This window comes from Hemicordylus capensis, chromosome 5, assembly GCF_027244095.1.
Source record: "Hemicordylus capensis ecotype Gifberg chromosome 5, rHemCap1.1.pri, whole genome shotgun sequence".
NCBI classification, from domain to species: domain Eukaryota; kingdom Metazoa; phylum Chordata; class Lepidosauria; order Squamata; family Cordylidae; genus Hemicordylus; species Hemicordylus capensis.
This window is the reverse complement of record NC_069661.1, coordinates 143194378-143212519: the sequence shown is the minus strand read 5'-3', so window position 1 is coordinate 143212519 and position 18142 is coordinate 143194378. Positions and strand designations below refer to the sequence as shown.

General features: G+C 45.1%; 1 protein-coding gene across 1 annotated transcript; it reads right to left on the bottom strand.

The window, feature by feature from the left end:
* Positions 1-809: 809 nt before the first annotated feature.
* Positions 810-5969, bottom strand: LOC128326681 (uncharacterized). Its single transcript, XM_053253953.1, has 7 exons — positions 5836-5969; positions 5363-5386; positions 4483-4511; positions 2914-3300; positions 2608-2733; positions 2084-2314; positions 810-1124 (listed from the first exon to the last, which is right to left on the bottom strand). The coding sequence occupies exons 1-7, from the start codon at positions 5865-5867 to the stop codon at positions 928-930; spliced, it is 1026 nt and encodes a 341-aa protein (XP_053109928.1). The 5' UTR covers positions 5868-5969; the 3' UTR covers positions 810-927.
* Positions 5970-18142: the final 12173 nt, after the last annotated feature.

Here is an 18142-nt window from a genome sequence, read left to right as displayed (position 1 = left end):
TTTGGGAGGAGGCCTGCTATGTAGGGGGCCTCTTCATTCTCTTTCCCTGAAGTATCAGCAGGGATGGATTGCCCTGGGTGGAGGTCTGATACAGAGCTCTCATGTTATAAAGGTGGTCTCCTTGGGTTCTTCTGCCAGAGTACAAGCAAGGCTGGAAGGTCCTGTGAGGTGGCCTGATATGGAGGCTGCCTTTTTGGGTTCTTTCCTGTCGTGCTCTACAGAGAGCCACCCCCACGGCTTTTCTTCCTGCAAAGGAAATGGAGGTGCCACCTCCTAGCTGTTCCCCCAGGGCCAAATCAGTCACTCAGTTTGACTCCGCCTGGATCTAAGCCTCCAGCTGCTGCTTTGGCTCTTGGTGGAAAATAAGAGGGCTGGAGAATAACATTTGGCCTCGAACTTGGGCCTTCCAGCTGTTGTTTGATTACAGCTCCCATAGTCCCCAGTAGTCGCAGTAGCCAATAGTCAGGGTTGATGGGAACTGTAGCCAAACAGCAGCTGGAGGGCTGGAGTTGTGCAGCCCTGCCCTAAATCAAGCTTCCACTTCCGCATCACCATTCCATCCTCTTCCACACGGGGCAGATCCTTCTTCAGGGCCAAAATCCAGCCTCCTGGCCATAAATGTTGGGGCAGACAAGCTCTGTATGAGCCTCCTGGCAAGGAACTGTCTATCTTGAGCTACATCTTGAACCTCTCAAACATCTCTTGGCCCTGAGTGAACTGGCCAAGAGAGTCTTTTCTGTAGCTGAGTTTGACCCAAAGACCTTTTTACCCAACTCTACCCAAAGAATATTCAAAGCAAGACAAATGTATTTTCTTTAAAATAAAACATTTTATTTTTAAAAACAATAAATATGCTATCTATCTCTACATCCTATTTAAACAAATATTTAATTTTTTAAAAATATATACACAGCATTTTATTGCTACTTATGTAAATAGTAGCACAGTTGTCTCTTTTAATTTGCCTTCCCCTTCTTCCTCAGCAACGTCCAGCTCCCTTGGAGGAACCACGATCCCCATAGTGGCTTCCACCCTGGCCAGTCTGCTCCTTAGCTGCCTCAACTGTCCCCTCAGTGCCTTGAAGCTTTGTAAGTATTCCTGGCAGCTGTGGAGGTCTCTTTGGCCTTGAAGGAGAGAAAATAAACAGGGTGAAGGGGCCTGTCCTCCACCATGTCAGTCCCTGCACAGACTTCTAGTCCCCTTCCATGCCCAGCACAGACTCCTCCTCTCTGTCTTGAAAACCCTCTATGGCTATATACCGCCCGGTGAACTTGCACCTCATCAGGTTGATTTTTGCTCTTCCAGCTTCTCTGTCTTCAGGAGCCAACTGAAGTTCTCCTGCTCTCTAAAACAACTCTTTCTCTTCCCTCTCGCTGAGCCTTGGGTCTGGAACAGCCACTCAGATGTGGCCCCTCGTCTCTCTCCTATCCCTTCAATGATACCTGAAAACCCACCTCCACTGCACAGCCTTTGGCGTAATGCCTCATTAGAGGCAGCTCCATTGGCTTGAATTGAATGCCCCTTATGCTTTCTTCTCCCATTCTTCCTCTTCCTCACTTCTTTCTCCAAAGCCAAACTTAAGACTGTATGCTCCTGGTGGCAGGGAACTTTTGCCCATGTACATTGATGACACTATAAGGAGGATTTGCAATATGCACAATTATATATCATCCTCTTTGGTTTCCTGTTTCATCTCAGCTTAAACTCAAAAGGGCTGATATTTGTTTTCCTTTTAGCATTCATATTCTGCTCTTCCTCAAGCAGCTCAGGGAGGTTTATACATGGTTATTTTTTCCTCACAATAACCCTAAGAGGTAAGTTCGGCTGTGGGACAAGTGACTGGCCCAAAGTCACCCAGAGAGTTTCATGACTGGATGAGAATTCAAACCTGGGTCTCCCTGGTCCTAAGGAGCTGCGGCTGAAATACACACACATCTTTCCCCCACGCCCCCACCTCAGCTTCCTTCTACTTCTTCTATTGTATCCCTGCCTCTGTTTTTAGACTATAAGTTTTTTAGATTGTAAAATCACAATGAGGATGGAAAAGGTAGAGGTTATGGAGTGCTGCCTCTGTGAGACTTACGGTCACACAGCTGATGGACCTGCATCTCTACCAAACTCTGCAGAGTTTCTTTCACATTGCTGAGGTCCGGCTCCAGAGGAGGTGGGGAAGGAGGAGGAGGTGGAGAGGGATGCAGGAGGAGGGAAGAGGTGGAGGTGGAGGGTGGGATGGAGGCAACCTCAAGGGAGGCAGAGGACAATGATGAATCAGACCCAGAGGGCTGGAGAAGTGCAGCAGGGCCTGCAGGAACATCTGCAAGAGAGAAGAAGCAGCAGGAGGTCAGCTGCAAAGGCTGACATCCTACCACACCCACCATCAGTTGCCCTCACTGCTCACTCTGAGAAGCTGCTTGGATTACAGGCACTGGAGCTTTGACACATGAAAGACAGAAAATGAAGGAACACTTCAGCAAGCACTGACAACCCACTCACAGGCCTCCCCCCTGAAACCTTAGATGCAGACTCAAATCAAGCATTTCAACATGAAATAAACAAAAGAGCCGTTCTTAGCCCAGCAGCAATTTCAGGGGCATGCTGTGAACATACCTTCCCTTTCCCACCACTGCAGCCGAACTTCACTGTGGATGAGCCTTGTCCGCATGTGTCCAATTTGCAGGTTGATGGCCCGGAGAGAACAAGGGAACTGTTGGGAAATGCGGCGAACCCTCAGTTCTGCAACAAAGAGAACAAAAAGGAACAAATGTTGTATGTGCTGACCAGGCTGAGTGCTGGTGACTTGCAAAAAGGGCAGTGTTAGGGCTTAGTCCATCATCTGGGCTTGGTATCAAAACTGCAGCTGATCTTTGTGCTGGGTGTATATGCAAAAGGTTTCTGAGGTGTCACAATACTTACGCTGCTGGACATAGTCATGCTGAAACCCTTTGAGGAGTTCTACTTCTTGCTGAAGATAATTATCAGCAATGGAAGGCTCTAGTAAGGGTTCTGACACAGAAGCTGCTTCCTTTGGAGTGTCTGTGAGGATGGAAGGACCTGGCACTGAGGTAGCCTCAATGAGCACTTTCCCCAGTAGGTCATTGGTGATGCAAGGTGTTGGAAGGGGCCCTGGCATCGAGGTTTCCTCAATGAGCACTTCGCCCAGGATGTCGTTGGTGATGCCAGGTGCTGGAAGAGGTTCTGGCATGGAGGGTTCCTCAGTGAGCTCTTTCCCCAGATTGTACCCCAAAACATTGGGGAGTCCCCCAGAAAATGGTGCAACATGGGTTGGGTTTCTGGGATGACCTGAAAGAGAGGAAATAAAGCAGGAATCAGGAAATGATCGTGGCTTGTAGGCCTGATAGAAATGGCCTCCCTTTTCTGCCTAGGTTAGCCAGCTGGGAAGTAGCCTGGGATTGTGGGTGAGGTGGGCCACCCAAGGGACCAATCAAGGAATGAAGAGGTGTACATTGCATAGCACTGACTGGCAAGACAGCCCTCACCAAGTACACTTCAGAAGGGAGTGCAATGGCCAGGCTCTGTCTGCTGTACATACAAGTGCAGCTGCCTTCTACCAAGTCATACTCTTGGCTCTCTTTTCCCTACTCTGGCTGGCAGCCACTCTTGGGCAGAGGCCTTTTCCTAGCTCGCTAAGATCCTTTAACAGAAGATGATGAAGTCTCAACAGGAGACCTTGTGCATGCAAAGCAATTGTTCCACTACTGGGCTATGGACTCTCCCTTCTGTGTGAGGAAAGAAGCTTCTCCTTTGAGCAGAATGGGAGCTGATGGTTGACATGGACTATCTCTGATTCACGAACCAACCCCCAGTTACAGCCTCTTGGCCTAGTGGGGTGGGGGTCTTGAAAATCTGCCTGGATGCCATAAGCAGGAAGCATAGCTGTGATCTCAGGAATGCGGGCCTGGCTCCTAGAGGTAGAAAACTGTGGTCAGAGAAAGAATGAGTCTCTTTGGACCAAGCTCAGAGCACAGTGGCCCGGAAATGTTGTCCTTGTTTTCAGGTGATCCTCCAATTCCATCTTGACCCATGTAATTGTCAAAAAATGAGATACTTTGGAAATAATTAGCTTCTTCTTCTTGAAGGCAGGGAGAAAAAGACCCAGAGGATGTTTTGGGGCTGGGTGTGGGCAAAGGGTTCTCGCAGGACTTTTTCAAAAGTGCACAACCTCTAAAGGAGAATGACCAAACCTACCTGCCTGCTGCCACAGCCCTTTCCCCATCTCCTCCTCGAATGGAGGATAGCTAGATGTGACTCACAGAGCTCCCCCCCCCCAGTCTCCTCTAACACTTTCGGCTGCATCAACAGCAAAGGATAGAGGTGGCTGAACCTGCCCTCCTGCTATCCATCCTTCAGATGGATGTCTGCCCATCTCTTTCCATTGTCTAAGAGAAACAGTTCTCCAAGGAGGCTTTCCCTGGGGGGCTGGGGAGCCCTGAGGAGAAGCAGGCACTCTCATCATCCACTTACCTGTCAGTGCCCCCTCTTCATCTTCATCCCTGCAGAGATAAGGAGAAATATTCTTAGTAGCAAATCACAGGAAAGAGAGGGTCTCCTCCCCCAGTAATACTAGGGGTATTACTAGTATTATTAGGGGTATTACCGTATTTTACGGACTATAAGACGCTACGGACTATAAGACGCACCTTAATTTTAATCCAGTTTTTCAGAGTTTTAACATATTAAACTGTTAAAACATATAAGACGCTCCTGAATTTTGGCGGATATTTTTCGAGGAAAAAAGTGAGTCTTATAGTCCATAAAATACGGTACTAGTATGTGTCCTCCCTCTAATTTTAATTCACATGCAGCCAAGTATGTCCTCTCCCCTAATCCTTCTAGCTGGCCCTGCTAATTTTTGATGATTCCATAGTTGGGAGCAGTGAATGTAATTGCCATTGAATGTCACTCACTGCATTTTGCTCAGAGTATTTTTCATTGAGGATTGACTGGTTGTGGCGGGGCGGGGGGTGGGCCTGCTCTCGTAGTTCACAGTAATGAGGCCAGCTTTCCCACCCCTCTCCAGTGTAGTTTCTCCACTTTTTAAAAAGGCCCCCCCCCGAAAGGGACACATACATGCTGTTTTGTGTTTTAAATAGGAGGGAGGCAGCCTGCCAAAGGTATCAAGGGGACAGTTGATGAAATTGGCATTTGATTCAGCAGCCAGTTACTGGCATTCTGAACATGGAAAGGAGATGGGCTCACCTTGATGAGGCAATATATGCCACACCTGGGTTTGGGCTATGTCTGAACACCTCCCACTCATCATCCCCCCCCCCATCTCTTCAGCTGGCCACACCGGAGCCAAAAGCATTAAGAGGAGTCAAGGGTAGAGAAGAGAGCAACTCACTTTGGTTCTGCCTCTGGGTGAGACCTATGGGAACATGAAAGAAAAGGTTAGGCATGTTCTTGGAAATAACATGGGGGTGCTGGGGGGCCGCTTTTGAAGTCAGCTTCAACTGGGGGGCAGGATTTCCTCACAAACACCCCCCCCCCAAGTGGGCCCACAGGAGCCAGCCAGTAGCTCCTGAGTGATACAGCTTCACCGGTCTAGGACCTCCAAGCTTAAGAAACACAGTGGAAATCAGCCAAGCAGGTGACCTTCGAGGGCTGCCTGCATTTCAAGGAGAAGCTGTGTGGTGTGAATAGTGGTGGTGAACTTGTGACCACTGAAGTTCCCACAGGGAGCACAAACACGTGTGAACACAGCAGGCTGGGCTTCAGTTCTCTGCCCAGACAGGCTAAAACAACGGAAGGGCATCTTTAAAAACCAAGTCCACACCGCCATTAGATTTTGCTTCACCCACCATGCCAGAGACTTACCTGCAGGCCACACATGACCAACAGCCACCCATCCTGACAACTAAGCTGCTAAGCTGCTAATAAACTGACAGCCAAAGACAGCCAATTTATCGAAGATGCTTCAGCTAATCTAAAACGCTGCCAAGTGAGCCTGCTGCAGAATCTTCGCAGGTTTCCAAGGGGAACCATGATGGCACAATTCTGTGGCTGACTGTGAAGTCACAAGTTACTGTTACTGGTCATGCTGGCTCTGGTTTGAATCCAAACACTGTCTTGGGAGTGCAGCTCAAAGTGTCAGAGCACCAGTGTCAGAGCACCAGGGGCAAGTCATCCCAGTCCTGCCCTCCCTGCTCCCCACATGTCACTTTCTATTCATTTGACTTCCCCCTTCTCTTAACAAATTCTGAAGGAAGGGGATGCTTGTGGATAGGGATGGGCTGCAGCTGCTGCTTGTACAGTTGGACACAAAGTTTATAATAAGCCTTGCATGAGTCCTCTGTAACATGTAAGAGGGCAAAGGCAACAGCCACATCCATTGCATGTCCCCAGCTAATTTCCCACCTAATCACTTAGATTAGATTTCCACCTAATCACTTGCTGAAGTCCTTTAGCTAGGAAATTCCTCTAAATCACATTCAGCACTGAGGCCCGTCTCTGTTCAGAATACACAAAAAGAAAGCCAATTAACTTGTGGAACTCACCACCTCTAGATGCAGTGATGACCACTGGCTTAGATGGGCTTGAAAAGGGGTTAGAAACATTCACGGAGAAGGAGAGATCCCTCTGTGGCTATTAGTCATGATGGCTATAGACAACCTCCAGGTACACAGGCTGAATCCCAGATGCTGGGGACATGCAATGGATTGCATCTGTTGCCTTTGCATTCTTACATGTTACAGAGGAAGCATGCAGGTTTATTATAAACTTTGTGTCCAACTGCACAAGCAGCGGCTGCAGCCCACCCCTACCCACAAGCATCCCCTTCCTTCAGAATTTGCTTACAGAAGGAAAAAGGCGAATGAATCGAAAGTGACTGAGAGGGAGGGAGGGGAAATAAGAAGGACAAAGAAAGAGGGGAAGCACAAAAAATGAAGATGGCCCACAAAGAATGAGAGGGCGCAACAGAAGGCTGTAATGTACTTTTTGTATAAGGTTATGACAATGGAAAGCAAACAATTATCCCCGCCCCCTCTGTTTCTTCTTAGGAAACAACCCACATCCTTATTAAACTCAATAGGCCCAACTGTACAAAATCTTAGTTTCTGCTGCACATAGTTTGACGTAAGACACATTAAAATGAACATTGGACAAAGGGACCTCCTCTCTGTCCTCTCAAAAGACGTACCATGCTAGCTCATGGCCCCACAGGGGATGGATGAATCCCACTAAAGATGCTACTCTTACATTTTTAGGCATTCTAGCGATTGCCTCCTTACAGCTATTATTTCTGCCACTATATTTAAACCATATGTTGTTGTTGGAAGTGCTTTTGCTTAATGTTTTGTTGACATTCTGTCAGCTGGTATGTATCCCTCACTTCCTGCCCCTCTGGCTGCTGCCGCCATCAACAGCACTGCAATTACTCTCCAGTATATTATTTTATCAGGAAGCAAAAAGGTGTCACATAGAAATACGGAAGCACTCAGTTGCTGTTGAAAGTCACTTTGCTCAGAGTGTTTTTTGCTCAGAATGTTTTTCCTTGAGGATTGACTGGTTGGTGGGGGTGGGGGGCAGAGGCGCTCTTACCCCCGGACATTGGGGCCCTGGTCCATGGCCTCCAGGGGCAGACTCCAAATGGTCAGGGGGGGGCCCTCCTGCAACCACCTGTGCCCGCCTCACCACACCGTACGTCCGGTGTTTTTGTTTTGTATAATTTAAGCGAGGAGTGGCAGCTGGGGAGTGAGCTTAGCAAGACTTGCCTGCCTGCTCCCCCGGTGTTGTCCGAAGTGACCGCTGGGCTTGTCTATTCAGCCCAGTGGCTCTTGATAACTGCGAGGCGCTCCAGTGCGTGGTATATAAATCAAATAAATAAAATAAATAATAAACCATGGGCTTGTGGCAATCTATTTTAACTGCACCAGTGCGCTGTAGCACCTCGCAGTAAACAAGAGCCTCTGGGCTGAATGGACAGGCCGAGTGGTCACTCGGGGGGTGGGAGGCAAGTCCTGCTCAGCTCACCCCCCGGCCCACCCCTCAGCCACACACATGCCATGGTGGCTTGAATCACACACACACACACAAAAACAACAGAGGCTTGAATTACGCAAAAACAAAAAACAAAAAACAGAGGCATGGCGTGGCGGGCGCAGGGTGGCTGCTGGAGGCACCCCAATTGCCTAGGTGCATCCCTGGCACGGGGAAGGGCGGACCTGCTCTCATAGTTTACAGTCATGAGGCCAACTTTCCCACCCCTCTCCACAGAAGTTTTTCAACTTTTTAAAGAGTCCCCCCCCCCCCGCCCCACAAAAAATAAATAAAAATAAAGGACATGTTTCAGGTGAAAGAATGGCAACAAAAAGAAGAAGGACCTAGGTGAGTCCAATAGAAACTCTATATTGCACCACAAGAACCCACCCACACAAAACCTTTGCTGTATGCAATATTAAATAAATCTGTAAAAAGACATTAAGGGGACACATTCAACCGCAACCTAATATTGTACGGATTTTTCTCAAAACATACCAAAGGATGAAAGTTGCTGGATATTTAATATATACTGTTGTAGAATTACCCACATATCAAATCAATACATAAATTCTTAAAATCATCAAAATTCACATATACATACACATTAAAATAACCAATAATACCCATTATGTTAATATTTCATATGGGCTAATACATAAAATCTAAAAACACCCAACTATTCTTTCAATAATCCCTTCGTTTTATAGCTTCATGAGTTCCAAACTTCCAAAAGGTGCACAAATGCAAAGAAGGGGTCACAAAACTCTGTATGGACTTCTTGTACTACATGTGCTGATGTTTTAAAATCCACAACCAGACATATCCTCTGTCTCAGAAAGGTGATAAAACCAGCTCCACATTCTACAATGCATGTGTAAGCACTCCTTTCTGTACTGAGCTGAAAATGCCATCAGATAAATTCTGATTTTATTTATATCTATAGCCCTATTCAGATGTTAGATTATGTTCAGATGTTACAGATGCTACACATGTACACATTTTTCTGTGAATGCGTGTACATGGATTCATTTAAAAGGTGGACCTGAGTATAGGCCCCTCAAACACAGGCTACAGATATGAAGTGTACCATTGTTTGTGCATTGAACGTAACTTGTGAATAGGGCTTATTTGTTCACATAATATGCTTTCAAGGACACTGATTCCAAGTATGCTTACATGGCAGTCCAAGGAGCACACTTCAATTTCCTTAAAAGGAAACAGCACTAGCATTTTTTGCTGTTTTGCTTGCAAACTATATCAGGGGCTATCAATGGCCAGTTATGGAGAAGATGGCATGATTCTGTCATGAATACAATGTAGCAACACATGTATTTTACCATAGGAATGTTTACAAAATATATAATGCATAAAGGTGGCATAAAGACACTGGTTGATACCAATGCTGACAAGGCACATGTGAATCCATGTCAGCATCCAGACTGCTGCTGCTCCATTGCACTTGTGGGAGCAGGGGCGTATCTAGGGTGGGGCAGGCAGGGCAGGTGCCCCGGGCACCACTTGAAGGGGGGCACCATTTTTTAAAATAAAAATAAAAAGTGGCCACCAAAAACAAAATGGCCACCGTGCATGCTCAAATGGCCTCTGTGAGTCCCTAGGCCATGCCAGGCCTTGCAGAGGCCATTTAAGCATGCGTGGAGGCCATTTTGTTTTCAGCCATTTTTAAAAATATATATTTTTAAAAATGGCCACTGCACATGCTCAAATGGTCCCTGCGAGGCCCTAGAGGCCAGAGGGGGGAGGGGAACCTTTGCAAATTTGAAGATCCAGAGTACCACTGTGTCATTTTGTGCATGGGGGAAGCAGCAGTATTTGACAATCACCCCTACCTTATGAAGCCCCTTGTGCATCAGAAAAATATGTTCCAAAGGGCTGTGAAACCCTCAGGGACATCTTTTTGGGACACACAGTGGGCTTCAGAGGGAAGGGGAAGTCATTTTGACTGTCATTGGACAGTCTCCCACACAGAGGCATATCTAGGGACAATAGCGCCTAGGGCAAGCACTGAAATTGCGCCCCCTGTCCAAACATCTGACACCCATCTTTCAGGTAACTTTACCATAATATCAGCTGAAAAATACAAGTCAAGCTTGTTAATCTTTTAATATTTCAAAAACTATATGGCAGTGGACATAGCCAGACCAAAAAATGCTGGAAAACTACAAATTTCAGTATGCTGGAGCTCATGGAATACCCAAATACTATGTGGAGGTGTACTTGGAAAACTAAACAGAAGTGCCTATCTAATTCTCTACTATGCACTGCTCACTATTACATATGCTCACTATTACATATGTTTTAAAAATAAATGGAGAATTTGCTTTTCCCAGATACTCTGAAAATAATTAAAAGATATGCAGAGTAAATTGCGTCATTGCTTGGAATATATTCTAGTATTTCAGACAGTTAAAATGAGAGAAAGAGAGCAAGAAACTCCCAGTGGGCCTTAAAACTAAGGATTTCACACTGATTCAAAGACAAACTCACCATTAATAGCCAGATTATTAAGACATCATATTTAACTCACTTATCACAAGAAGCAAAGTAAGAGCAAATGAATACAATCCTAGCTCATAAGCTTCAGCTCAGTATTCACAAGCCCTGATTCTCTGTACATATTGCCAATCTGAATATGTGTACAGTGATTTATATTATATTATTTTTTAAAAAAAATAATTCACCCGTAGCCCCTTCGAGGGGCTTCCTAAAGGCTATGAGGGGGTCTGCAAAGGTTCCCCTCCTCTGGCCTCTAGGGCCTCGCAAGGACCATTTGAGCATGTGCGGTGGCCATTAAAATTTATTTTTTTTAAAAAAAATGGCTGAAAACAAAATGGTCTCCACACATGCTCAAATGGCCTCTGTGAGGCCTGGCATGGCCTAGGGACTCACAGAGGCCATTTGAGCATGCATGGTGGCCATTTTGTTTTTGGTGGCCATTTTTTATTTTATTTTAATTTTAAAATATGGCGCCCCCCTTCAAGTGGCGCCCAGTGCATGTGCCCTGCCTGCCCCACCCTAGATACGCCCCTGCACTGCGATGACAGAAACCCTGGACTTTGGGTTTGAAAACCATTACCCATTGGCCTTCAAACACGGGATCACACTTTTGCTTTTGGGATCATGCCTTGCTGTTGCCATTGCCACATATGCCACACTTGATGCCGGTGCACCTTTGTGCACCTTGCCATTGGATATGCACCTCCACACTGCCTGTGTGCGCCCATGAGCTCACCCTGTGCTTGAACTTCCCAGAGAGAAGAATTCCTACAGCAAGATCCAGATAGATATGACAAATGGCTTTCTTCTTTCTTTCACCCTCAGACTTCTATCCCCCTTCCTAGCATTGCAGCAGTGGTAACATGCCTAACTAGCCAGTTTTTCATTTCCTGCACCCCTATTACCTTTCAATAAAGCAACTCTTTGTTTTCAATGTCACGTCTCCATCCTCTTTCTTTCCTTCTCAGTGTGTTCAGATTGTGGCCATACCCCACACAGCTTGTAAAGTATTTTTATTGCTGTTCACAGGTCTGCTCCCATTTGATGCTAATTTTCCCCACCTGAGTCAAAACATAGTCAAGGAGGGTGGTAGCTGAATGCCTTCTGCAGACCTTGTAACAGTTTCACGAACTGCATTCACTCTGCCCTCCATGCATTCCTTGAATAACGTAGCAAAAAAGAAGCAAGAAACCCCCTCTCGTGACTGACATTAAATTTCATGCTCCTTAATTACATTTAAGTCTGGTTTTGCAGGAAAAGTTTATGAGTGAGCTACAGACAAAAAACAGGGATGGCACAGTCACTATAAAGTAAAGTAGCATACCATGGAAACCTTCACTTTACAGCAAAACTGTTGGTTGAAATTTACATTGAATACCACATTTTTATAGATAATTTGATGCGCTACAATTTTTGTATTTAATTTTTCCCTGTCAGAGCAACAGTTTGTGAGATATATGTGAAAAACAATCTATGGTGGCTATTTTTTGTCTTTAACATTTTCCTGTTGGAGCAACAGTTTGTGGGATTTATGTGAAAAATTATTTTTGGCAGCTATTTTTCTAAGATGGTGGCCAAAGTTCAAAACAATCAGGACTTTTAGTATGTTACTTACAACAGTGTCCTCGACATCTGTACCGATTTTTAAAACTTTGGGATCCCCCGCATTTGCTAAAAATTGATCTAAAATGACTTGACTATTTATTTATTTATTTGATTGATTAATTGATTGATTGATTGATATAATAAATACACAGGAGACTCTTTTTCAGTTTCCCTGGGACTTTTACACAGAGCAGGCTTTACTGAGAGTTATGGGGAGACTTTACTGCGAACTTGAAATTGTCCCCTCAAACAAATACAAAAAGTGGATTTTTTTAAACCCCAGATATAAATCGGGCTACACTCTAATGCACAGTGAAAACCCTGAATCGTGTGTGAACTGCTCCCGATAACTCGCAGGGGCTTTGGGGTAAATCTGGGCGATATGTGAATGTACCCCCTCCATTCTGGAGGAGATGTGAGTTAAAGGGCTTTAAAAGCCCCACATGAAAAACTTCCTGGAGTCCAAGACACACCTTTAATTCTATCCAGTAGAGGGCAGTGTTACATAACATAGGCTAACCAATATCTGATCAGATCTGTACTCTATGCAGATTTGTAGATTACTAGAAGGTACCTCTAGCCTCAAACACTTGTAAAGACACAGTTGTGTAGCTTACTCCCACAAACCATGGAGTAAATGGCATTTATAATGCAAGCTAAAATCAAAGTTATCACACATCTTACAAATGACTTTGAGCTTGTATCATGTTTTCCGACATGAGTGTAAACTCAATCTCATGTAGCTAGATCCTCTTTAAGACTTTCCGACTTTTGTGAAACAGGTCAGACCGAAGAAGATCTGCCTCCACTGTTTGTTCTGCTGCAATTTGAGTCGTATGGCTTGAGGGGGGGAAATGACTGTTTCCCTCCCATAACAAACATATTTGCCCTTAATCACCTAATGTAGGTGACAGCAAAAGATGGGTCTTGCTCTGTTTGGATGGTATATAGGCAAGGCCATATATATTGGAGGGTTGTCTTAAATTCAGAGTCTTGTTACTTTGGGGGAGATTGATTGATTGATTATCATCAAGTTGGTGTCAACTCTTAGCAACCAGATAGATAGATCCTCTCCAGGATGATCTGTCTTCAACTTAGCCTTTAAAGTCTCTCAGTAGTGTATTTGCTGCTGTCATAATCAAGTCCATACACCTTGCTGCTGGTCATCCTCTTCTCTTTCCTTCAACTTCTCCCAGCATTATGGACTTCTCAAGGGATCTGGGTCTTTGCATAATGTGTACAAAGGATGATAGTTTGAGCCTGGTCATTTGTGCCTCAAATGAAAATTCTGGATTGATTGGTTCTATGATCCATTTGTTTGTTTTCCTGGCTGTCCATGGGATCCTCAAAAGTCTTCTCCAGCACCAAAGTTCAAAAGCGCCTATATGTTTTCTATCTTGCTTCTTCCAAGTCCAGTTTTCGCATCCATAGAGTGTCACGGGAAAAACCATTGTCTGAACTATTCTAATCTTTGTAGGTATAGATACATCACAGCATCTAAATATGCTTTTCAAGGCCTTCATTGCAACCCTACCAAGTGCTAGTCTGTGGCGTATTTCTTGACCGCTATTTTTAAAGAGAGTTGTCTTAAGTTCAGATTCATCTTCTGCTTGAGTAAATATGGTATTTAAGCTGTCTACTTGAGCTTGTAATTACTTTATAATTGGTTTATGATAAATATATCATTTTTTTCTGTTATTTTTTACTCCCCCACTCCTATTGCATTTCAAATCTATCTTGCTTATTGTAAGATGTGTATTGTAAGTGCCATTGCCAACACCTTTGTCTCATGTTATTTTTGTCTGCAGGGTACAGGGTGTAATTTTCCAGGGGTCTCCAGACAGGGAGGGACCATAGCAACTGGACCCAGTTGTCTAATTCACTTTGTCCCTGTGGTGTCTAATTCACTTTGCCAGTGCAGATGCCCAGAGGGTAGAATTGCAGGTATCAGCTTAGCAAGAGTCAGGTACTACAACAGGCCCATGGAGTTTCACCTAGCCCTAAAACTCTGACTCTGGTCTAGTTCCTCAATTGAAGTAACTTGTTGCTGAGTAAAGATTGAGCTTCTCTCAGACTGCCCATTGCTACTTTACTGATTGGCCAGAGATTTTGCCTGCTGGTCTGCTTGCCAGTTTGATTGCCCACCTGCTTACTACCTCATCTGGCAGCTTAAACTAGTCAATGCCTGCTTCACTTCCAAACCACCAAGCCTTGTCACAGAGAGTAGCTTGAACTGATATATCTACTGCAGCATCCTATGTGAGGCAAGAGAGTAAGTACGGTCTCACTGATACAATACAAGTGCACAGGATTGTTCCAAGCCAGGTAGGATGGCTATAAGGCCCTTTGAAAGAGGCAAATAATACTCAGTCCTTCCCCATCCATCCTCTCCATGACTCCATTTTGGTGCTACATAATAACTTTGCTTGTGGCCTCTCTGTCCCATGTGGCATTAATGGCTGTTACTTATGAAATAGGATTGAGCCATGTTGTTACAGTGGCTCAACACCCCACTGTAGTGTCCTGGTTTAACATACCTTCTGACCAATTCTAGATGGCCATTTGTCAGGATACTTCACACATTTTAATATATACAAGCCAAATATTTATACACATGCACACAACCCTGCTGTGTATATGACACACATGTTTACAAACATAGGTGTTGCAAGGATAGTGAACAAGAATAGTTACCGCTCTCTGCTGTGAGTACACATGTTGCCATACTGCCACAACCAGTTAAATTGAATGGCATACTGTTCTATAGACATACATACGGCTGTTATAGCATACAGTGGCTTGACCCAACATACATAAAGCAGCATTCTGGATTAGCAAATGGGGGCAAATCTGTCCTTCTGCACTGCAATGTTGACATTAGGCACAAAAGGTTGTGATGATATAACTGCCTGGCTCATTGGTGCCTTGCATGCTTTTAGGATGATGCGTTCTGTCAATTTCTGTATCTTGCAACAGCTTTGAAATTACTTCTACCAAGTCATGGGGTGTTGGATGACTAATGCTGAAAGGATATACTGAAGGCAAGACACAGAAGAACCCAAGTGTATATCTCTAATGTATTAAAATCTGTTATTTAGAAATACAATACCCATACACATAATATGATTGATTAATACCAGAATATCTGATTATGTCCTAGGTGTGGATTAGCTATTGGTTGAACTGTGGCGTATACATATTCCTATTTTTTTACTTTGTGGTAATACTGGTTTTATTCTTGAATGAATCATTCCTTATACATTTTAATATATTATGAATATGTTATAGGTACTGCATTTCTAAATAATAGATATTTATACATTAGATATATACACTTGGGTTCTTCTGTGTTTTGTCTTGGTATATGTGAACCCAGTCACATGTCATTTTTTGGCTTCAGGATATACTGAAGGTCCATTCAGCTGAGAACTATCCACTTCCACTGCAGCAGCTCTGCTAGCTTTCAGGGCAGGTGGAGGTCTTTTCAAGTCTGGCTTCCTGAGATCCCTTAACTGGTGATGGCAGAATTGAATCTGAGTCTTTATGCTTGGCATGCAGGGTACATAGTTTACCACTGAGCGGTGGCATCTCCCCTTTACGTTGATGGCATAGCAGTGCTGCCCCTCACTGTGGTGCCAGTGCACTTTTAAGATTACTCATAATGCCATGGATCATGACTTTGCATTGGTACCAGGGGTGTAGCTATAATTGAGTGGATGGGTTCAAAGAACCCAGGCCCCCCAGCTCCTCAGGGCCCCCCAGCTCTAGCCCTCCCTATTTTCTTCATTATCTCCCTCCCTCCAAGGGGCTGCCAGGGAGAGGGGTGATCACAGGCCCCCTCTTCCCTAGCCACGCCCCTGATTGGTACAGTTCCTGTAGCACATAGTTGTTTGCCCTTGCAGTCAAATCCAAGTACTCTGGCTTGTACACTTATGTAGCATTGATCAAAGAACCCCCTTGGGATAGCAGAGAAGTGAAGAAAAAGAGCAAATGGACTTCAGAAGGCGGGTGGGCAGCATTTTCCTTCTATATTTGCAGTGTTCTGAAGGATAAGTCCCAAATGCTGCTTTCTGCATCTTAGCTCTAGTTCACACATGCATGTACATCATTTAATCTCTCTGAACTTAATTATTGTTGTACTGAAGGTTGGCAGCTGAATGTGTGAAATAACTCCACATAAACACATTTAATTGGAGAATTAAATTTCCATTTGTGGTGTCATATCTGTGATGGCCTGATCATGGAAAGGATCAAGCTGTAGAAATGAAATGATTAATATTCATGTGTGAACCAGCCCATGGACAGCCATTTTTTTTTAAAAAAAATGCATCTACCAGAACACATTGGGTCTGCTTGTGTCATTGTGCTGCTTATTTCACATTCAGAATGACAGTCTTTAATATTTTGAATCTGGGATGCACTGGCAAAGCTGCTAGGTCAGGTTCTACAATAATGTAACTAGAAGCCCAATAGTTATAGTTAGAAAGCATATTATTTTAGTTTTTAGTAGATACTAGTGAATTTAAGCCCGTTAAATTAACGGGCACTAGTAGACCGCTATTGCAGCTCGCTCTTTGGGGCTGGCTGTTCCCTTCTCTCTCCTGCCCCACTCTCCCTTCCTCCCTTCTGCCCCACACACTTGCCTCTCTTCCCCTCCCTCCCACCCCACTCTCTTGCCCTTCCTCCCCCTCCCACCCCTCTCTCTCACCCTCCCCTCCCTCTCAGCGTCCGCTGTGGGCGGCCGGGTGGAGAGTTCTGCCACGAAGAGTGCCGCCGCCGCCACGGGCGGCCGGGCCGAGAGTGCCGCCGCCGCCGCCACGGGCGGCTGGGTGCCCGGGCCGAGAGTGCCGCCGTCGCTGTGGGCGGCTGGGCAGAGAGTTCCGCCGCCGCCGCCAAGAGTGCCGCCCGCCGCTGCCGCCTCTGCCCTCCCCGCAGTCCCTCCGTTCCCGCGGCCGCCGCTTCCAGCCTTCCCGTGGCCGGGCCGGCCATCCAGCCAACATGGCCGCCTGGTGCCTGCAGCCATATCTTCCTCGGACGTTCTGGGCATGCGGTCTGCGCATGCCCAGAATGGCTGAGGAAGACACAGGCACAGAGACACGGGCGCACACCCAAGGCTTTTATTATAGAGGTGATTCTGAATCATAGTTCTGATTCCTTTACGTTCTCACTTAAACTGTCAGGGACTGGCAGTTGAGAGAGAAATCACATATTTTATCATTGTCACCAGCCTTTATTTGGACAGCACAGTGTTGTCTAGGGCTGATTCACACATACATGTATAATCCTGAATATGTGTAGCCCTCTGTTGAATAGGCAGTCCATTGAATTATTTTTTTGAACCTGGTGGTTTGCTGTAGGAGAGTCTGAGGGTGTTCACACAAGCAACCCTACCCAGTCATGTGAATGACTTTTCAGTGTGGGAAAGGATTCTGAAGAAAGACTTTCTGGGGGGAAAGAAGATTGGGGTGGGGGTGAGAAAGATTATGAAGAAGAAGAATTTGAAACAAGAAGAGAAAGAGCAAATACTGAACTATTGATAAAGAGAAGAGAATGACAGCTTTCTGCTCTTGAACATCCTTCATTCAGCCACAGAGTCAACACCAGGAGCCGAGCCAAGGATACTTGGGCCTATGAACTCCAGATAAGCTTGAGGAACTGCTGCTTCATCACCTTGTGGATTGCAAAATTTGTGAGACTTCTGTGTTTTGTTTTACTTGTTTCTACCCTTGTGCATAGGGAATTGGTTTTTTTAAAAAATTAAATACATATAAGTATTATATGTGTAAAATGTGTATGTGTTTAAGTTGATTAATTTACATCTTTTAAAAGAGATTAAAATTAAATTAATTTCAGTGTTCATCTCTGGCATGTGGATTCTGGGAGAAACAGGAGAAGGTTACAAATGTTCATCACTTGATGACACTTGATGAACAACCTTCAGCTGTATGTGTGAACCCTGATGACAAGACTTGTGTTTGAACTGATATGGAAGTTCTGATCAGTGATGTGTTTCACACATGCA